This window comes from Canis lupus, chromosome 13, assembly GCF_048164855.1.
Source record: "Canis lupus baileyi chromosome 13, mCanLup2.hap1, whole genome shotgun sequence".
Classification (NCBI taxonomy): Eukaryota; Metazoa; Chordata; class Mammalia; order Carnivora; family Canidae; genus Canis; species Canis lupus.
In genome coordinates this window covers 1,954,163-1,975,917 of record NC_132850.1, presented here as the reverse complement: position 1 = coordinate 1,975,917, position 21,755 = coordinate 1,954,163, and the positions used below count along the sequence as shown (strand labels likewise).

Here is a 21,755-nt window from a genome sequence, read left to right as displayed (position 1 = left end):
TTTCCTTAAAATGTGTGATTAAGTGACCTACGAACTTCTACTGAACAAGAGAAAATATTTACTATGATAATTTGGACATTTTTCTCTTTCTAAATTCTTTTTGCTGGCAGTGGTAAAGGGGAGAAGACATGCTCTAGCATCAACTAATTCTGTTCCCTGCAAGCCACTTATTTCTGTGCTTGTGGAAGAATTATTTCAGCCTGCCACACGGCCTAGTGTGGTCAGTAAACAGGCTCAGTTCCTGAGTGTGATTGATCCAAGATGGTAACAACAAATTAACCCAAAGGAAGACTTGATAAAGAACTTGGAGGTCGTTGAAAATAATTATGTGGTCTCAACCCCCTTCTAACCTAAACCTGTTTTGGTTATTTTATGGTATCTTGCTACATGTTCATTTGGGATCATCCTGGACAGCTCTCAGGGAAAAGATGCCAGGGGTTTAGAGTAGCACTTCCAGGAGTCTTGCAGTTCTGTGTAAGTCCAGGTGGTGGTGCTCCTTTCCAGAGTGTGCTCAGAATTCACAAGATTGCATTGCACTGGTAACTTTAATAAAAACCTATGTTACTGTTTTTTTTTTTCCCCCCCACCAAAAAAACTGAAGAGAACTTCTGCTTTTATGAAAATAGTATTTGGTGTTTGTTTTGCGGCAGTGAGCTGCTTGCAGAGGACAGTGCACACTGAGCAGCAAGAGTGGGTCCACCAGGCTCCTTCCCTAAGAACAGTCAAGTCACCATAGTTTGGAACTGTAAGCATCTATGCTCTTTTTTTTTTTTTTTTTTTTAAGATTTTATTTATTCATGATAGGCAGAGAGAGAGGCAGAGGGAGAAGCAGGCTCCATGCACCGAGAGCCTGACGTGGGATTCGATCCCGGGTCTCCAGGATCGCGCCCCAGGCCAAAGGCAAGGCACCAAAGCACTGCGCCACCCAGGGATCCCATCTATGCTCTTTTTAAATTGAAATTTAATGTATAGTATAGTATTGGTTTCAGGTATAGAATTTAGTGATTCATCACATGGTGCTTCATTAATGCCCATCGCCCTTTTAGCCAATCTCCTGGCCCGTCCCTGCCCCTGCCCCAGCAATTCTCTAAGAATCTCTAACAATGGTTTGCCTCCCTGTTTTTATTTTTACTGTCTTTCCCTGTGTTCATCTATTTTGTTGAGTTACACATAAGAAATCCTATATTTGTCTTTCTCTGGCTTATTTTTCATAGCATAATACGCTAGTTTCATCCACCTTACAAATGGCAAGATAATCATTCTTTTTTGATGGCCAAGTAATACTCCATTGTGTGTAATGCACCACATTTTCGTCCATCCATTGATGGACATTGGTAATTGCTTCTTCACTTTACTCAGCTTACAGAGGGTTCCATAGGAATGCATTGCTTTCAGATAGGGGAGACTTGACATGTTAGTGTGACTTTATAAGAATATGTGGCTGAAGCAGAGTAATAAGCACAGGAGAGTGGTAAAGAATTAGGTATTCTGTACCTGGCATGTGGTATATTTTGTTCTATTCAAAATGAGAAACAAGGTGAGGGTGCTTGCTGTCATGGTTTATGTTAAAAACATTGCATTGAAGTCCCTAGGTAGTGTGTAGAGATAAAAATCTAAAGAACGGAAAGGAAACCATGACGTATGTCATAGATGATACTGGCAACCAAAAGTCTGCAGTCAACTTAAGGATGGATAATGTGTTAGTAAATGACTAACACCCATTTGTGTATAATAGCTAGTAAAAACTTTTTTACTTCATGGTAGCATCAAGGAAGTGTATTTAGGAGTATACTGTTTTGAGGGTGCTTGGTTGGATCAGTTGGTAGACATGTAGCTCTTGATCTTGGGGTTGTGAGTTCAAGCCCCAGGTTAGGTGTAGAGATTATGTAATAAAGGGTTTTTTTAAACTTGCTGTTTTATATTTGAGAGCATGGGCAGGCGGGGAGGGAAAGGGACAAGCCCACCGAGTGCAGAGCCCAACATGTGGCTTAATCAGCTCTTGGGAGGTTTTCATGTTAATGGCTATAGAGGCTTGTCAATTCATCTATTCAAATTAAGTTCAATAAAAAAGATTGAAAAAAATCTTACTTTGATGGATCTTAGAAAAGGGAAAAAGAGATGTTAGAGGTTTGGTGAAAGAAGCGTTGGGGCGCCTGGCTGCCTTAGCCGGTGGAATGTGCGACTCTTTGATCACGGATTGTGAGTTTGAGCCCCACTTTGGGTGAAGAAATTACTTAAAGACTTAGAAAAGAAAATGTAAAATAGTTGTCTTGGAGAATGGGAAAACAAATGCACCAGGGAAATAGAATTGCTAGAGAAGGTAGAGCACTGAATTTAACCAGAACTTTCCCAACTGAATTCAACAGAAGTGCCAAGGTATTAACAGTAGGTGCAAGGTTACAATTAACAGTGTTCCCAGCATCCTCTCCCCCCACCCCCCATCCCCAGACCCCCCAGGAATGGATTCTGATTAGCTAAAGCCAGTAACAGCAGAACATTCTAAGAAAAAAAGGAGGCAGCCAGGGTGGCTCAGCGGTTTAGCGCCGCCTTCAGCCCAGGGCATGACCCTGGAGACTTGTGATCCAGTCCCACGTCGGGCTCCCTGCATGGAGCCTGCTTCTCCATCTGCCTGTGTCTGTCTCTCTCTTTCTCTCTGTGTGTCTCTAGCGAATAAATACATAAAATCTTTAAAAATTATCTGTGTAGAGTTGGTGAGTTCCGTGTAGACTTTGAGTAAAAGTATTTAAGGGAGCTGGAAGGTGAAGTGTGGTGTACCTATGCTGCTGTGCTTATGGAGGAGCACAGTTACTGGTAATGACAGTTTCTAGGTGATAGACCTGTGAGCAAGAGGAGGAGTAAGAAGTGAACATTACTGGAAGTGAAAATGTCAAAAAGACCATGCTGCTCAAAGGATATCTAGGTGTTGAAACTGCTGCAAGTGGTAGTAGATGTAATGTGCATGAGAAGATGGTGCTCGGGATTCTGGAGTTAAAAATCTTCAAGAACTATTGCTAGATAATGGCTTTAGTCTAGAAGCATAGGCTTCAAAGGTTGAGATTTTGAGGGCTTCTTCCAAAGGATGAAAGTGGTTTAGAAGTTGGCAGTGGTGTGATCTAGAGGAAACAGCCCACCACCAGGAGACCTACTGCTTCAGGTTTAGGGGGAAGGAAAGAAGCCACTGAAAGGACCCCCAGGGAAGCCAGTCTTAGAGGCCGAGTAAGAAAGTGAATGTAGAAGTTCTGAGAAGAGGCTGGGGACGGTTTGGGGAGGGAGCAAACGTGGGTCAGATTTGGAGGTTGGAGAGCTACAACTGCCAACTAGGCGAGGAGAAAGTAAACCAGGAAGGGTCACACAGGACAGGCTGGGACAGGCTTGGTGCCGAGGTTCTGCTAGTGGGGAAGGCTTAGTCTCTGACACTACTGGTGAGGCTGACCTGTGGCTGGGGAAAGTGAGTAGGAGCTGCCTCCCTCTGGTGCTACAGGTAGAGGAGGGCCTACATAAAGGCTACAAATAATAAAAGTAAGTAGATTGTTAGCTTGCTAGGGCAACTAGCTCTACCACCCTCTTGCGCTTTCTGTCTGGGCTGAGGAGCTGGTGATAGGGAACCCAGGTTATCTTCAAGTAGAATGATTTCTCATTTTCAAAATAATACCCTGGGCCCAAGAAAAAAGTTTGATCAGAAAAGAAGTGGTCAGGGCAGCCCCCGTAGCACATCGGTTTAGCACCACCTGCAGTCCAGGGTGTGATCCTGGAGTCCCGGGATCGCGTCCTACATCGGGCTCTCTGCATGGAGCCTCCTTCTCCCTCTGCCTATGTCTCTGCTTCTCTGTATTTCTCATGAATAAAATCTTTAAAAACAGAAAAAAAAAGTTTAAAAACAAAGAAAAAAAAAGTAAGAGTGCTTCTCTTCCCCAGGGTTTGCTGTACTCAATTGTTCTAGCCTGTCTGTATGTCAAGGATCAGCCGTAGGTGTAAAATGATGGGGAAGATGTTGAATAAAGATATAAAAAAGAGTACGTTGGAAACAAAACTGATTTTAGGATCTTGCAGTGATTGTCAGTTTTATTTATTTACATTTTTATATTTTTATTTTTCTTAAAGATTTTATTTATTCATGAGAGGCAGAGACACAGGCAGAGGGAGAAGCAGGCTCCATGCAAGGAACCCATTGTGGGACTGGATCCCAGCACCCCAGGATCACACCCTGAGCTGAAGGCAGACGCTCAGCCACTGAGCCACCCAGGTATCCCTGATTGTCAGTTTTATAGCAAGAGATGTGAGATGGCCCTGTCCAAGGAAACAACTGATACTAAAGGCCATTTTGGGGACACCTGGGTGGCTCAGCAGTTGAGCATCTGCCTCCAGCTCAGGGCATGATCCCGGGATCCGGGATCCAGTCCCTCACTGGGCTCCCTGCGAGGAGCCTGCTTCTCCCTCTGCCGGTGTCTCTGCCTCTCTCTCTCTCTGTCTCATGAATAAATAAATCTTAAAAAAAAAAAAAAAAGGCCATTTTGTGAGACTTTGTCATTTGTATATCATCATTTCCATTTCTATAAAAATGTCATATAACTTTATGTGCTCATTGGATAATTTTTGGAATGCATATTTAAATTTAAAACTTTAGGGACTCCTTCATGGCTTAGTCGATGGAGCGTGTGACTCTTGATCTTGGGGTCATGAGTTTGAGCCCCGTATTGGGTGTAGCGATTTCTAAAAAAGTTTAAAAAAGGAGGTGATAGAATTTTACACCAACTCTGGTTAATATTTTAATATTTAACATCTAATAAGTCTTGTTAATTTGCATCGGTCACGAATAATCACTTTCACAGAAGAAATAAAAAGTGTTCTACTATTAGTCATGAAGTTTAAATGTACTCTAAAATTAATATGATAGCTTTTGAAAAGATGACTCTTGGCGTCCATTTGTGGTAATGTTGGTCCAACTCTTCTGCTGATGACAGCCAGGAATATTAGATATTTTCTAAAATCTTTCTAAAAGCAACAAAACACCTGGGGTTCCCAGACTGGGTCCAGGCAAAGGATGGTAATGTAGAAAAGTGAACTACCTTTTCCCTGGATATACTTGTAAATCTGGAAGAGGCAACTAAGAGGCTGAGCACTGATCTGAAAGTGTGTTTGCTGATCTGAAAGAGGCAGCTATACAGTGCTGGAGGGAAGAACTTCTAAAGTCCAGCCCCACCAACTGTGGGGACCTTTGTAAACTACCTTATGCTTTAAGTTGGGGATCTTGAACGGTTGTACCACAGTAGCTAACTAAACCAACCCTCACACGGACTGCAACCTGTTTGGGGGTACATGGGGGCCCAGAAATCTCAAGTCCTGAACTTGGATAAAGGTGATCCAGAACAGCTAGTGCCCCCACGCATGAGCTAAAGCAAATAACCCTAGGCCTTCCTTCTACACATATTTTGCAGATGCCACCTCATGCACATAGTCAAAGATAAGTAGGTTTACAGGGAGACGAGTTACCATGACAGACAACATTGAAACAGACAATAATAAAAGGAGCCACAGGAACCCCAGATGCCAAAGATGACAGACACAGACTGCGAAGCAATTATATTTGCTGTTTATGGAGATTAAAGGAGAAACTTGGGCAGCCCTGGTGGCGCAGCGGTTTAGCGCCGCCTGCAGCCCAGGGCGTGATCCTGGAGACCCTGGATCAAGTTCCTCGTCAGGCTCTCTGCATGGAGCTTGCTTCTCCCTCTGCCTGTGTCTCTGCCTCTCTCTCTCTCTCTCTCTCTCTCTCTCCTCTCTCTCTCTGCATCTCTATGAAAAAATAAATAAATAAATAAAAAATAAAGGAGAAACTTGAAAATTTTTAGGTGTTATGAACTGAATTGTGTCGGTCTCCCACTCACATTCATATATTGAAGTCCTAACCTCCAATATCTCAAAATGTGACTATTTGTGTATCTCAGGTATTTAAAGAGGTAATAAAGGTTACATAAAGTCATTGAGGTAGGCCTTAATCCAATATGACTGGTATTCTTATGAATTTAGAGGGGGAAATTAGGACACAGACATCCACACAGCTGAGGGACCATTGAGGACACCAGAAGAAGACAGCCGTCTACAAACCCAGGAGAGAAGCCTCAAAATGAAACTGGCTCTGCTGACACTCAGATCTTGGACTTGCACCCTTTAGGAAGTGAGGAAGTACATTTCTGTTGTCCAAGCCACCCAGTGTGTGGTACTTTGTTATGGCAGCCCTAGCAAGCTAATAAAGAGGGGAACCAGGAACTGTATTTGACCCAGCAGATTTTTTTTAATTGACCAGGTGGGAATCTGAGAAGAGAAAAATATAATGCCTCAAAGAAATCAATGGGTAATATTTGGAAGCTGATTAAATATAACAAGGTCAAATTAGTTAACTGGGAGACAGTTGAAGGAAACCACTTATAATGAAGTACAGATAATTTAAAAAATGGAAAACAGAAGAAAAGCTAAGAGAGAATATGGTAAAATCAAACAGGCTATAACTGGAGCCACAGAAGAAAGGAAAGCAGATTGAAGAGAGAATGGCTCAGACTTACCCAGAACTGATTAGTGAGGAGACACTAAAAGAGTCAAGAAGCCCACAAACTTACATTAAAAAAAAAAAAAAATCTACATCTAAACACATCAATAATGTTACCACAATTTTTGAGAGGCAAAAGAAGAATTGGGAGGGGAATGATGACTTTGAAAGAAATGACATTAAAGCTGACATTTGATTTTGGAACAGAAAGAATGGTCGCCATATAAACAGTGGAATGATGCGCACCGGGGTGGCTCAGGGGTTGAGCACCTGCCTTCGGCCCAGGGTGTGATCCCGGGGTCCTGGGATCGAGTCCCTCCTTGGACTCCCTGCATGGAGCCTGCTTCTCCCTCTGCCTGTGTCTCTGCCTCCCTCTGTGTCTCATGAATAAATAAGTAAAATCTTAAAAAAAAAAAAAAAAAACCAGTGGAATGATACCTTCAGTGATCTCAAAGAAAATAATTGCCAACGTAGGACTCCTCCACACAGTAGGATACAAATGTGAAGAAAAGACAGATTGAGACAAAAATGGAGAGCACTGACAAGCAAGCAGCAGACTTGCACTAATGAGCAAAAGAAAATGATCCTATTGGAATATTAGGAGACACAAAAGCAATGGAAAGGCAAGAAATAAGCCCCACATAAAGGCTGCAACTGCTGAGGTGAGTAGAAGCAGGTGCTGCCTGTCACTAGTGGGAAGTAGGAAACCCTTTCAGGACCAGGATCTTGCACTGTCACAAAACAGAAGTCTGCTACCTGGTGAAAGGGCAGGAAACTCCCTGCCACCCAAGACCCACTACCAGGACATGCAAAGGTCAGATGCTATGTGGGGAGGACAGAGCCCGCCCCTGAGGCTCAGGTGCACAGGGGCCGTCTGCAACTAAGGCTGGAGGAGGACAGAGGAGAAAACTCTCCTGCCACCAACACAAGCCTCGCATCATAAATAATGGCAAGCTGCTGCTGGGGAAGGGGCAAGTGTTTGGAGAGGGATTCCCTCTGTGGTGCAGGCATCCATGGAGCGTTGAACGTTGAGGTACATGCAAACCCCCTGAATTCCAGGTCTCGGGCTGAGCACAAGGTAACAACCCCCCAACCATCAGAAATGAGATGCTTCGATGTACTTAACAAATGACACAGCCAGGATCCTGGGGGGCTTGCGGTTGAACATCTGCCTTTGGCCCAGGGCGTGGGATCCCGGGATCGAGTCCCTCCTCGGACTCCTTGCATGGAGCCTGCTTCTCCCTCTGCCTGTGTCTCTGCCTCTCTCTTTGTGTCTCTGCCTCTCTCTTTGTGTCTCTCATGAATAAACAAATATTTTTTTTAAAAAATGACACAGCAGAGGAAAGGATTCATGAGCTTGCTGACAGGTCAGTAGAAATTAACCCAACTGAAACAATAAACATGGAAACAATAAAACAGAGCAGAATATTTAAGCTGTACCACGATATCAGGCATGTAACGCAAGTGGCAGATGAAGATGATAAAAATATGACAGAAGAAGCATTTGAAAAAATAACAGCTGAAATTCTCCCCAAATCAATATAAGATAACAAACCACAGAACAAGGAAGCTCAGAACACCCCCAATGAGAATAAACACAAAGAAAGGAAAAACAAAAACCAAAAACATACCCAGGCACTTCATAGTCAAACTTCTGAAAACCAAGATGGAGAAAATCTGGGAAACAGCTGAGAGAAAACAAAGGAGCAACAACAAAATGAGTGACACAGGCTTTTCATTTAAAAATTATGTAAGCTGGGATCCCTGGGTGGCGCAGCGGTTTAGTGCCTGCCTTTGGCCCAGGGCGCGATCCTGGAGACCCGGGATCGAATCCCACGTCGGGCTCCCGGTGCATGGAGCCTGCTTCTCCCTCTGCCTGTGTCTCTGCCTCTCTCTCTCTCTCTCTGTGTGTGACTATCATAAAAAAAAAAAAATTAAAAAAAAATAAAAATTATGTAAGCTAAAAAAATAAATAAATAAAATAAAAATTATGTAAGCTAGAAGACACTAGGATGACATCTATAAAGTACCAAAAGGAGGAGAGTCAACTCAGAATTCTATACCCAGCGAAAACATCTTTTCAAAATGATAAAGGGAAAAAAATGATGAAGGGATGCCTGGGGGGCTCAGTGGTTGAGTGTCTGCCTTCAGCTCGGGTTGTGATCCCAGGATCCTGGGATCGAATCTCACATCACACTCCCCTTGAGGAGCCTGCTTCTCTCTCTCTCTCTCTCTCTCTCTCTCTCTCTCTCTGTCTCATGAACAAAATCTTAAAAAACAAAAACAACAACAACAACAAAAAAAACATGATGGTGCAATAAAGAGGAGTCCAAAGCTTTCCTCTCCGCTGCCGTCTTGGGAGGCATCTACATTTGCCCAGGGTTTCAAGTGCCTTCTAAGAAAATCAGCATCTCAGTATTCCAGCTTTCACTTAGACTTAAAAAACAAAACAAAACAAAACAACACTCTATCTTGAAATAATCCCAAACTTCAGAGAAAGGTAGCAAGAAGGGCTCCCCTCCAGTATGCCCTTCGCTTAGGTTGTCCAATTGCTATTGTACCGCAGGTATTGGCCTTATAACTCTTCATGTGTGAATCCATGTATATTTTTTTCTGATACCTCACTACCCTCTTAGAACTTCAGTATGTATTTCCTAAAATACAAGAACACTGTCTTACATGACTAGAGGAAACTATCAAATTCAGGAAATTCACTTTGAAATGGTACTACCCATCTAGACCACAGTCACCATTCAAATGTCACCGGTTGTCCCAAGTAGGTCTTCTGTTGGTCCAGGATCACTCACCACATTTAGTTGTAATATCTCTTCCATCTTGTCTGTCTTTTCTTGTCTTTCGTAACACGGGCGGTTTTGAAGAGTGCAGCTGGTTATTTTTTAGAATAACGTCCATTTGGATTGTCATGTCCTAAGTAGGTTCGGTTTGTGCGTACACTTTTAGCAGGAATATCACAGAAGTGATGCCGTATTCCGCCAGTGCATTATATCTGGGGGCACACAATCTTTTTTTAAAAATATTTTTATTTATTTATTCATGAGAGACACAGAATGAGAGAGAGAGGCAGAGACACAGGCAGAGGGAGAAACAGGCTGCATGCAGGGAGCCCGATGTGGGACTGGATCCTGGGACTCCAGGATTATGCCCTGGGCCAAAGGCAGGCGCTAAACCGCTGAGCCACCCAGGGATCCCACACAATCTTGACTGTCCTGTTGCTGGTGGTGTTAAACGCTTGTCACTTGAAGACATGTCTGCCGTGTTTCACCACCGTCAAGTTAAATATTTTATACTTGCTAGTTAATAAATTATATCAGTGGCCATTTTACTGTAGAGCTTTTTTCCTGCTCCCATCTATTTAAAATTATTTGTTTCAGGGACGCCTGGGTGGCTCAGTGGTTGAGCCTCTGCCTTTGGCTCAGGGTATGATCCCAGGGTCCCAGGATCAAGTCCTGCATTGAGCTCCCTGCATGGAGCCTGCTTCTCCCTCTTCTATATCTCTGCCTCTCTCTCTCTGTCTATCATGAATCAATAAATAAAATCTTAAAAAAGAACAACCCAAAGAACTTGTAAAAAAATTGTTTCAATCTGGACTAACAGATTCTTATTTTTAGTTGCTGAGTTAAAATCCATTCCTATCCTTACTTATTTTGATAAATTGTCCCAGATAAAGCATGTGGGAGTCTCTTTAATCTGGTTTCTACATCCTTGGGAACACGTCTCTGTTATTCCTTGAGCCCTTTCTTACTTTCTAGAACACTGAGATGCTCCAGGCTTATTATTTCCTTACCCCAGCCCTCAGATCAGCCATTTCTCCATGGAGCCCTGATACCTATTCATGGAGAATGGTAGTCAGAAATCAAGGTGCCCTCTCATTCCTGGGTTGTCATTGCTTCGAGGCTTTTCTAGAGGGTAGGGCTTGTAGATATATGTACGTATGTGTATCACACACATGTACGTACCCGTACACAACTATAGCTATTTCAACATTCATCTAAATATATTAAAGGCCAGGTGTCCGTGCAGATAGCTCCAACTCCAAACCAACACCACAGGATTTATTGGAGTCTTCCTGTTGCATCTTTGTGAATCTTCCCTCTGGTGATGGGAAGCCTGGCTCCCGTTATCTTCAGTATTTTACTTATTTGTTCAATCCTCCATACGTAACTCATCTTCCACCCTGGCGGCCAGGGAGGACTCAGTCTCGTGATCACCACGTGGGCCTCCATGTGGACGAAAGGGAGTACTTCTTAGAGTGTTGACCTGGTGGTTCGACAGCATCATACCAGCCCTTTCCTTTGTTGCCCCTTGACGAATTCTCTACCCTTTCCCCAGTATTTATAGTTGTTTTGAACAGGAGCATTGTCAAGAATAAAATTGCCTTGTAACGTGCTCATAAATTGAGCCAAATATTATTTTTATCCTCTCTATGAGGAGAAAAGGTCGGGAAGCGTGACTTTGGGTGGTCTGTTCTTTTCCAGTTTTGTCTGGATCAGGTTTAGCCATGGCTTCCTATAATCTTGCCAACTCTAGACGAAGTCACACACTGAACCGCTTTCTTTGTATCTGAAATTCAATCTTTTTTTTTTTTTTTTTTTTTTTTATGATAGTCACACACACACAGAGAGAGAGAGAGAGAGAGGCAGAGACACAGGCAGAGGGAGAAGCAGGCTCCATGCAGGGAGCCCGACGTGGGACTCGATCCCGGGTCTCCAGGATTGCGCCCTGGGCCAAAGGCAGGCGCTAAACCGCTGCACCACCCAGGGATCCCTGTATCTGGAATCCAAATGCCGGAGGAGGACAAGGCACCACACAGCTCTTCCCTCACGAGCCTAGATCAGCGTTTCCCAGACCCTGGCGTGTGCACAAATCACCCAGAGATCTCCTTAAAATGCCGAGCCCGTGTCACCTGGTGTGGGGTGGAGCCTGAGAGTCTGGGTTTCCACCAAGTTTCCAGGTGGCAGGAGACTCTAGAATGCTCGTCACCCAGGACCCCGTGGTCAGTGGGGTGGTTAAATTGCACGACCAGCAAAACTTACAAGCACTTTTAACTTTTTTTTTCATTTGCAAACCTACACACAAAGAGAATGGAGTGACTCCTTAAGTATCCCTGGCACCTGCCAAACTTCCCCTGTCCCTGTCCTTTTTGTTCTTAGGGTATTTTATTTTATTTATTTATTTTTAAAGATTTTATTTATTTATTCATAAGACACAGAGAGAGAGAGAGAGGCAGAGACACAGGCAGAGGGAGAAGCAGGCTCCGTGCAGGGAGCCCGACATGGGACTCGATCCCGGGTCTCCAGGGTCATGCCCTGGGCTGAAGGCGGCGCTAAACCGCTGAGCCACCCGGGCTGCCCTGTTCTTAGGGTATTTTAAAGCAAATCCAGCTATTCTCCCATTTCAGCGTGCACGTCTAACAGATAAGGATTTGAAAAGCCCCAAACAAACCACAGTGTCATTGCCCAAAATTCACAATACATGCAACACAAAAACCTAATTCCTGGACACCATCCAATCCTCCGTCCTTATCGGTGTTCTCAGGTGCAGGCACTGGACGGGTCCCCCGAGTGCCCCGAGGCTCCCTCGCTATGCCCAGCACCTTCTGTGGTCATTCTACTCGGGCTTTCGTCACTGGCTGAGAACACAGGCATTTTCCTCCCCAAACTGTATTTTACGGCCTGGCAGTTTCATTCTCCGGAGAGCTCTGTTAATAAACATCAGCCAAAGCTTTAGGATCGTGCCCTTTGACCCCTTTCCTGTGTCCCTGCCCAGTCCTCTGGCCCGGAGGCTGGGAAGGTAAACAGCTCGGGCAGGAGGCCTGGAAAGTTGGCCCTGCCGCTGGCTGCGCAGGTGACCTTGATGTAGACGAGTGGAACAGGTGGCTTCGAGAGCAGGCTTCCCAAACTCTCCCGGCCTTTTTTTTTTTTTTTTTTTTTTTAAGGATTTTATTTATTTATTCATGAGAAACACAGAGAGAGGCAGAGACCAAGCAGAGGGAGAAGCAGGCTCCATGCAGGGAGCCCGAGGTGGGACTCGATCCCAGGACCCCAGGATCACACCCTGGGCTGAAGGCAGGTGCTCAATCCCTGGGCCCCCCAAGGATCCCAACTCTCCCGGCCTTAAAGTCCTCTAACTTTCCCAGGACACGTTCCGTGGCCAGGACCCCGCTCTGCGGGGGGTGAGCGTGCCGGGCTACGGGCGGCGAGCGGAGCCTCGGCCTCTCCCATCCCTGGTTTAGGTGGAGGGGCGTTGGTGTCGCAGGCCCAAGCTGGTCCCTGCAGCTGTCAGCCCCCTCCCGTCCGGCGCGGGGCCCCTCTCCTGCAGCCTCCCCCCAGGCTCGGGAGCACCCAGCGCAATCTCCCCCCGTGTTTTCCTACCCAGGCCCGGTGGACCCGGCACCTCGAGATGATGCACGCGGGGCCAACCGCTTCGTGCCCCGACGGCCAGGGCTGCCCAGCCCCCCACCTGGGACAGGAAGGCGTCCCGGAGCACCAGCAGACGTCGAGCCTCTGGGCCCCACGTCCCACCCGGCTCAGCGGGGTCCCCACAGGAGCCTCCCGACACCCTTTCAGGCTCCCAATGTGGCCGTGTCGGTCGGGGCTCTTTTGGCTCTAGGTGACACAAGTCTCGCTCGAGATCGTTTCAGCTGGATAGCCCGGGTGGCTCAGCGGTATAGCACCTGCCTTCGGCCCAGGGCGTGATCCTGGAGACCCGGGATCGAGTCCCACATCGGGCTCCCTGCATGGAGCCTGCTTCTCCCTCTGCCTATGTCTCTGCGTCTCTCTCTCTCTCTGTGTCTCTCATGAATAAATAACATCTTTAAAAAAAATCGTTTCAGCAAAAAGGTGGATAATTGGGGGGGCTCTTACAGGGAAGCCTGGTCTCAGGGAGACAGACCTTGCCCTCATCTTTCCCCGGCTCGCCCCTCCCCGGAGCTGCCCCTGTCCCTCCGCGACCCCCAGGGGGGCAAGAACTGTGGCCGCACAGCCCCACGCTGCAGGCCTCCGGGGTGCCCCCCTCGATGCCGGGCCCCCGCGGCCACTTCCGTCGTGATGTCCAGGGCAGCTCCTGGCCACCGGTTCCGGGTGACTTGAGAGCTCGTCCAGCGGTGAGGCCCGCTGCGCCCCGGCTCCGGCCCCGGGAACAGCCTCCTGCGGCTCTCACACTCGGGACTCGACGGGCGGGCCTGGGGGGCCCCGTGGGGGTCGGCACCCACCCTTGTGGCCAGAGGCTGGCCAGGCCGCGGGGAACAGCCACCCCCGAGGCGCCCCAGCTGCCAGGCCGGGGCCCTGCGCCCACAGTCCCACGGCTGCCCCCCCAACCCCGGGCCCCCGAGGGAGACTGTGTGTCGTCATCTCTGACTTCACCTCCCTTGGGGTGGGCGGGGCGGGGAGGCCGGGCTGCCTCCTCGGGGTCCAGTGACTTGGCGAGAGGCAGGTGTTGGAGGCAGCCAGGTGACGGTCGGATGGGAGACCAGAGGGTGCTCAGGGGCCTGGGAGGATGCTCGGGAGGGCGAGGCCCGAGGCGAGGGGCGGAGCTGACCGTCGTCTCTCTGAGGACGTCTCCCCCTTCTCTACTAAGGTGCTACCTGAACTCCAAGACCAAAAGCCCCTCCAGCTCGGACCGCACACTTTGGCATGTGGACAGGGCCCTGAGGCCGCCCCCCTACTCTGGATCCAGGACAGGGATGTCGTGGGACCTCGGCAGCTGGAGAGCAGGAAGGGGAAGAAGGGGAGCACCAGGGGGCTTGCAGCCTCGGGGCCCTCTCCTGGTCCCTTCTCACGCAATGAGCCCCCAGCGTCCCCGTGCCCCAGCTCTGGGGTAAGAGCCAGGCTAGGGACGCTCCTGGCGCCTGCCTGTGCCGGGTAAGTAAGCCACCCCGGAGGCCTGTCTCCCCACCTTTACCCCCAAAGAGCCCAGGGACCAGCTCCGACCTCCCCGAGCCAGGACCCACCGTAGCCATGCCAGGGACAGATCAAGTGACACCACACTTGGGGCTGGATGTTCGCTTCTCTTTCCAAAAAATACCAAACACGCAGGCTAGATGTGGCGGGGGACAGAGTCAGGGTGGGGGCCTGGACATTACACACCCAGGGGGCCCTTGGCGGAGGCGGACAATTTAACAACTGGTCTGAAAGTCAAAAGAGAGGAGAGCTGGTTAGTGGGGTGAGCAGCCCGTGGGGCGGGGGCTGTGGGGGGCAGGCCCAGGTGCAGGGCCTGGCCAGAGCCGTCAGACCCGGGCCCTCGCAGCAGCCCTACCGGGGCCCATTCCTGGGGGCGGGCGGGTCGCGTTCTGGCATAGCCGTGGGCGTCCAGGTGGTGCGGGGTGCAGGGGCAGGCCTGAGGCCTGGACTCGGGACCAGTGGGGCCAAGCTCCTGGTCTCCCTGCACCTGTTTGCTCGTGCGTAAGTGGGGACATTCACCACCCTGGCACTGCCCCCCTCGTGGGGTTGCCGTGACGAGCCTGCCGGCCTGGGGAGGGCAACGGCTCTGGCCACCCGGGGCGTGGGGCACCAGGGTCCGTCTTCGTGGCTGTGTCCCCAGGGCCCGCGCACAGTAGCCACTTGTGCAGCCCAGCAGTGGGTGACTAAGCAGCCTCGTGGACGCGCCGGCTCCTGGACAGGAAACGTGCCCGGGCTGGACACGTGTGTGCACCACGGGCCGGGGCCCGCCTCCGGCCTCCCTCGGAGCGTCTGGGTGCGAGGCTCCGGGTGCAGGTGGGTGCCCACGTGGGGACAAGCCGCTCGGAGCCCTAACGGAGCTCGCGGGGCCGCCGTGCCCTCCTGGCCGTGCCCTCCCGGCCCTGCCCGGGGTGCCACGGGGCCGGCGGCTGGGGCTCAGACGTACTCTCGGGCAGCGGCCGATGGGCCCGGCCGGTAAGGCTGCGGGCTGCTGGCGGCGCGCTCAGGCTCGGGGCACGTGCAGCAGAGGAAGGAGCCCCCCAGCATGGCCAGGCCGGCCGATGCCCAGCCCACGAACAGGGCCGAGCCGAACTCGTACCTGCGGGTAGGGAAGTCGCCGTCAGAGGTGGCTGCAGGCCTGCCCTCCCCTGGCCCCCCTCTCCCCCTGCAGGCCTGCCCTCCCCCTGGTGCACCCCCCCCCCTGCAGGCCTGCCCTCCCCCTGGGCGCCCCCCCCTCGGGTTGGGTGACAGCCCCCCCCCTCCCCCGGAAGTCCCCTCTGGCTTCCACCCTGCACCCGGCCACCAGGGGGACCCAGGCCCAGGGCCCGCCCTGCGCAGATGGGGGGGGAGGGGGGGCCCTTCCTCATCCGGCCAGAGGAGGGGCCAGGTCCCACCGGGGAGGGGTGGAGAGGGTGGGGGGGTGGGGAGGCGATCCCTGCCAGCTTTCTCTGTCGCCCTGGCGCTCCCGACTCCCCACCTCGGCCACCGCCAGCCTGCACCCCTCCCTGCCTCGCCTCTGCAGCACCCCCGGGGCTCCCCGCCTCCGGGCCTTTGCTGGGCATCCCCCCTTCTGCACCGCCTACTCCTCGGCCTTCAGGGCCCACCCGTTCCCAGGGCCTGTCCCTGAGCACCCCACCCCCACCCCGTGCCTTCTGCCGACTCTTCCTGGGTGGCCGCTAAGCTCCCTGCTTGCCCGGCTTCCTAGGGAGCGCCTGGAGCGCGGAGAGCACCCGACTGGTCCCTGTCCCTGGGGGGCCCAGCACGGGGCCTGCACACCAGGTGCCTCCGGGAGTGTCCAAGGGACCAGGCGCCTGTCCCTGAGCTGAGCCGCCTCCTGCTTGGAGATCATCTTCTACAGCTGCCGCCCCAGGGAATGAGCACCTGGCCTGAGGCCTGAGGCCCGTCTCTTCCCTCGCCCCACCTCCACCTTCTCCAGGAAGCCCTCCTGACTGCGATGGCCCTGTGGTCTTGGTCTTTCCTCACTGTCGCTCCACCCCAGGGCCCAAGGTCAGCTGGGATGGCTGGGGCTGAGACCGTCCCCTTGTCTGCTCTGGCACAGCTGAAAGGAGGAGGGCAGCCAGGTGGGCCCAGGCTCTTCACCAAGCCCGTAGCGGGCCCTCACACCCTCAGCCTTACTAGTCCTGGCCCTTCCAGCAGCTAAATATCTCTGACCCCGCTCTGCACTGCCGGCCTCTGGCTCCAGACCTTTGCACCCCACTGCCTCATCCCCTCCCCACCATGCTGCACACCACGGCCAGGACCGCTGGCTGCCTTCCGGCCCAGGATGGGGCACCAAGTCTTCCTACGCTGTAAGGCCCGCACACCTGCCCTTACCATTGGTTTCCATCTCCAGCCCAAAGTACCTGCTGCCTTGGGCAGGAGGCCCAGGGAGGGGTTTACTGAGCTCTCCGGGGCCCTGGCATTGTGCCGAGTCCTCCTTGCAACATCTCCCTGAGCCCTCACAACCTGGGTCCTGGGGTCCCACCTACGTTTGACAGGAACGTGCCTCTCACACAGCACACACAGAGCTGGGATCAAACCCAGATCCAGGTTACGGTGTCCTCCACGGGACTCTCGCCCCTTCGGAGGGTCCAGCCACACCCCGCCTGGCCCCCCACTCCCAGGAGCTTCTCAGTGACAGCACCTGCAGCTCACCCCCTGTTCCACCCTCCAAGCTGGGCAAAGGCAGGGGAGCGGGAGGCCCAGCATGCTCCCTGGTCCAAGCCGGGCGCCGGCACTCACCTGGCGTTGACAGGTGTGCTGGGGTTGAAGAACTCCTGTGTCACCAGGGTGGCATACCACGAAACGGCTGTCAGAGTGCAGAGGCCTAAGGACAAAGGAGGGCGAGTCTGCTCAGGCCCCCAGCTGACCGCTCCGGGCGGGTTTGGCTACCTGCCACCTGCCGTGGCCAAGACAGTGGAGAGGGAGCCAGGGACACTCACCTGCCAGCAGGAAGAGGACACCCCCAGAGATGGCGATGCGGCCCTTGGCGGTGGGGTTGCTGTCTCCAACCCGAGTGCACTTCATGCCGACCACACTGAGGACCATGGCCACAAAGCCCAGGAGCACGGCCACCACCATCAGGGCTCGCGCTGACTGGATGTGACCTGGGCAGGGCAGGAGGGACTGAGCGGGCGGTGGGAGAGGCGGGCGCATAGGAGCCCGGGATGAAGGGGCTCGGGCAGGAGCCAGCAGCTCCCCCTGGGCAGCCACCTGCAGCAGGTGTGAGGGGACAGTGAGGACAGGGTGGGGGGCTGCGCTTGGCCTCTAACCTCGCCCTTCACTCCCCCTGCAGCTTCCTCCAGGTGCGGTGTGACGGTGCGGGGTAGTGATCTCTCTGGTCAGCGCTGTCTGTCGGTGGGACTCTCTTTTGGGGCCGGCCCACCCCTCACCCACCCCTCCCAAGCAGCGGGATCAGTTCCTCCCAGGGCCTTTCAGATTCAGCAGGAGGGAGAGAGGGTGCCCATGGCCCAGCTCAGCCCAAGGGGGCTCTCGGGCAGGGACACCTTCATCAGCCATTCTGGCTCCTGGTCACCTTCCCCTCTGCCCTCTGAGTCATCCATGGCAGCCGTACACCTGTGCTCAGGTCAGTCCTGGGCCGTGGGCAGCTCAGGGGATCTGGGTGCCTGCAGGAGACCAGACGACCCACCTGCATGGGTGTCGTAGAGGAGGCTGGTGTGATAGCTGGTGGGGTCAGGCCTGCGCGGCCCTGGGCAGGGACACAGCTGCAGTGGTGCCGGCTTACAAGCCAACTTGTCACGTTCAAGTCCACACCCCGGGAGAAGGAGAGGGACCGACATGCCCAAGCACCTGTGTGCACAGGCACACGTGTGTGTGCACCCAAACGGAGGCCCGCTTGCCTAGGTGGCAGGCCCGGAGGTGCATGTGCACTGCACGGCGTGTCTGCACGCGGCTCTTCGGGAGGAGCCAGGCACCCCTCGACCCGGTCTAACCCTGCCACAGCCCTGTGAAGCCCTAGTGCTCCCCCCTCCGGCTGGGGGCCTGGGGACGTTAGAACAGGAAAGGGTTGGACTCCTTTAAGGTTCTCGCGGCAGAGCTGGGATCTGGACCCGTGGCTGCCAGAACCCCGAGCGCCCCCCTCCACGGGTGGGACCACCCATCTGGCCTTGGATGTTCAAAATGCATGAGGGGGGGGCCGGAGGGTGGAGCCCAGCGCAGGTGGCAGGCTGCGGGCAAGCTGGCCTGCCCCCCCCCAGCCCACCCTCCCAGCGCAGCCCGAGGGAGGCCTACCTTCCAGGGCGAGCAGGGAGTCATAGAGCTTGCACTGCACCTGCCCGGTGCTCTGGGAGGCGCAGGACATCCAGAGCCCCTCGTAGAGCCCCACGGCCGTGATGATGGCGTCACCCGCGTAGGAGGACTGCTTCCACTGCGGGAGGGCTGTGCTGGCGATGATGCCCACCCAGCCGCCCAGGGCCAGGAAGTAGCCCAGGAGCTGGAGGCCCGAGTTGGCCATGGCCCAGGGGAGGGGGCTGGAGGTCCCAGGGCTCAGGGCTGGGCCAGGGTCCCTGGGGGCGCTGGGGTCATGGCCAGGTGAGGGGAGCTGCTGGGTGGGCCGGAGGCTGAGAAGGAGCAGCTCAGCGGCGGCAGGCTCTGGGCTCTAGAATGCAGGGGGAGGCCAGGGGCTGGAAAGGCCAGGGGCCCGCCCACAGCAGCCGCCTAAGCCGGGGCAGGGTCCCCAGCAAAGCTCCTGCCAGCCCCCTGGGGGCGGGGGGCGGGGCCGTGGCCCAGGTTGGTGCCCTTGCCCCGCCTCCCGGGGATAGAGAGGGGAGGGCCTGGGAGGAGTGACCCTGCTTGCCCTCAGGGCCTTGCTGCCGGGGAACCCCCTTTAGAAACCTTGCGGGTGCATGGTTCTCATTCCTGCCCGAGCGCCCGCCCTGAGATGATGGACTTTGCTACTGCACGGCTGACCTGACCCTTGGGGTTTCCTGTCCTCTGACTGTAGGACAGAAAGGAAGTGGAATTCTCCTTTGCAGCAGGTAAGACTAGAGTTAGACATCAGGGAGAACTTTTTGGAGAGGGCTCTGAGGCCAGATGTGGAGAGACTGGGCTGGGTGTTGGGGAGAGGGAGGTCCGGGTTCTGGGGAGCCATATGTATCAAAAGCAGGGGAGGCCCAGCCAGGGAATATGCACCGTGGGGTCTCTGAGATCTGAGAGGGGCAGGAGAGAGACCTGGGGCTTGGCCGGGGAGGTGAGAGATTGCACTGACCCTCTGGCATCAGCCTGAAGGCAGGCAGACTGCTCAGCCCCTTAATCCCCTCGCTGCCCCCCCCCCCCCGCCCCCTCCTGGCTCCTGGCTCCTGGCTCCTGGCTCCGGAGTAGCCTGACGCGGAGCCTGAGCGGCCTCTGCACATTCCTAGGGTTCAGGCTGCCCCTCCTCCTGCCCTGCCCCCCCCCCGCCCCCCAGCTCGCCCTCTGGAGCAGGGGAATATTTAACTCTCCTCCAGCTCATTAGCAATCCCCTCACGCTCAGTGCGCCCCGTGGGCTCCCCTCGCTGTGGGTGCAGGGGGAACGTCACAACCCCACTCCCATGCCCAGCGCCCACCTGCCTTCCCTGGACCGCACTGGGGGAAAGCAGGGTCTGCTGCCGACCCCCCGCCCCCGTCGGCGTCCTCCCCCCAGCCCGGCCCCCCTACTCGTCCCCAGCCTGCTCCCTGGCATTCTTCACGTGGCTATGCAAACGAGAGGGTGCCAGGCACTGTGCGGACAATGGCCACCCTGTGCACCCGCCCAGGGCGTGGGCCCCTGGTATGGCCTGCAGCTCCAGCCGCTGGGGGCGGGGTGGGCGCTGCTGGCCTGCAGGAAGGCCAGAGCCACGTGGGTCCACGTACACCTGCCTCCTGGGGCGGCCCGGGGGTCCCCGAACTCAAAGGGGGCCTAGGACAGTTGTAGACAGGCCAGCCCTGAGTTGGGATCCGGCTTTCACCCAGTTCCGAGGTCCCAAGATCAGGGGAGCAGGGGACCTTGCTGGAGCCCAGAGCGTGCCAGACTCCTGGGGACGCAGCGAGCACCCTCTCTGGGTCCTCAAGGGCCCCCTTGGCGCTGGGCGGCTCCCTCACCCATCAGGAGCCAGGCCGCGAGGAGACCCACCCCGGCCGAGGACGCAGATCTGTGCCAGCGCCACGTTCATCCCACAGCCTCCTTTCTGGGGAGGGCTGTGATGAAGGAGGGGGCTGAGAGCCAAAGGGTGGGGGAAGGAGCCACACGTAAGCTCACACCGCTGCCCCGGGGGGCGAAGTCTGGGGTGCTGAGGCCTTAGAGACGCCGGGATGCCTGTGCGCCCCTCCGTCCAGGGCATCCCTCCCTCCCGCTGGGGCCCCAGGGCCACTTCGTGGTGGGAATGAGGCTCCCGTCCCCTCTGAAGCCCTTCTGGGTAACCCTCTTTGCAATTTGAGGTTTCCAGTCGGTTCTGCAAGAATATCCTCTCCTACCCTGAGGGCCTTCCCTCCCCGCCCACGTTCCAAACAAAGCCTTTTGGAATTCAGATCATGCTCCTGGGTGGTTGGGGGGGGGGGTGCCTTACACCCCCTGCGGGTCCCCTGCAGTCCAGTGACTCCCAGGCATGCAGGGAAAGCAGAACCGCTCAGGGTCCCAACCCCGCCCCATCAGGAGCTGGCTGGAAACCGCCGTGGGGTGCCTGCCACCTCCCCCCAGTGCTTTCACGTGTGGGTACAGGAAGCTTTGGGTTCTGAAGCCTTACCTGTGCCACTGAAAAGCTGTGTGACACCAGGCAGGTCCCTTCGCCCCTCTGAGCTAAAACAGGGATAACGGCACTGGCCCTGTCCGGTTCGGGAGGGAGTTACGGGGATCAGACAATGGGTGGAGCTGCTTTTGGGAAATATCCTATGCTTGAAGAAACAGGGCTGCCTAATGAGAGCTCTTCCCAAAGACTCCCTCCCGGGCCCACCGTCCTGGCCCTCTCCTCCCGGCTGTGGGCGCCTTGCCGCGGCTGGACACCCACGGGCCCCTCCTGCCCAGCAGTGCCTGGCACAGAGCCAGGCTTAGCAGCTACGCGTGCCCCATGGATGTGCCCCATGGACGGACTGGACTGGTGGGGAGCCGGTGCTTGTGCCTCCCTCCCAGCGAGATCCCGGAGCCGTTTCCCGGCCCCCTCCCACCGCCCCTTAGGGGGCTCTGACGGCCTGGTTGCCCTCCTGCAATGCTGGGGGCTCCGGCGGTCGTGCTGGTCTCACCCCGAACTCAGACTCTGACTCCCCCTCGGAACTGGAGGCTGGGGATGGAGAGGATGGAGTGTCCCCGCAGGGCCAGGCGCCCCAAT

At 54.0% G+C, this 21,755-nt stretch overlaps 1 protein-coding gene across 3 annotated transcripts; it reads right to left on the bottom strand.

Moving 5' to 3' along the window:
• Window positions 1–14,546: 14,546 nt before the first annotated feature.
• Window positions 14,547–19,718, bottom strand: CLDN19 (claudin 19). Of its 3 annotated transcripts, none has more exons than XM_072771621.1 (5): window positions 18,709–19,718; window positions 17,400–17,564; window positions 17,200–17,284; window positions 15,404–15,556; window positions 14,547–14,687 (listed from the first exon to the last, which is right to left on the bottom strand). In XM_072771621.1, exons 1-5 carry the CDS (start codon window positions 18,929–18,931, stop codon window positions 14,639–14,641), a joined length of 675 nt encoding a protein of 224 aa, XP_072627722.1. In that variant the 5' UTR covers window positions 18,932–19,718; the 3' UTR covers window positions 14,547–14,638. The 3 variants fall into 3 exon arrangements, with proteins under 3 accessions (XP_072627722.1, XP_072627724.1, XP_072627723.1); XM_072771623.1 differs by lacking the exon at window positions 18,709–19,718 and adding an exon at window positions 18,107–18,655; XM_072771622.1 differs by lacking the exon at window positions 14,547–14,687 and having other exon boundaries at window positions 15,327–15,556; window positions 17,400–17,670.
• Between the last annotated feature and the right edge of the window lie 2,037 nt (window positions 19,719–21,755).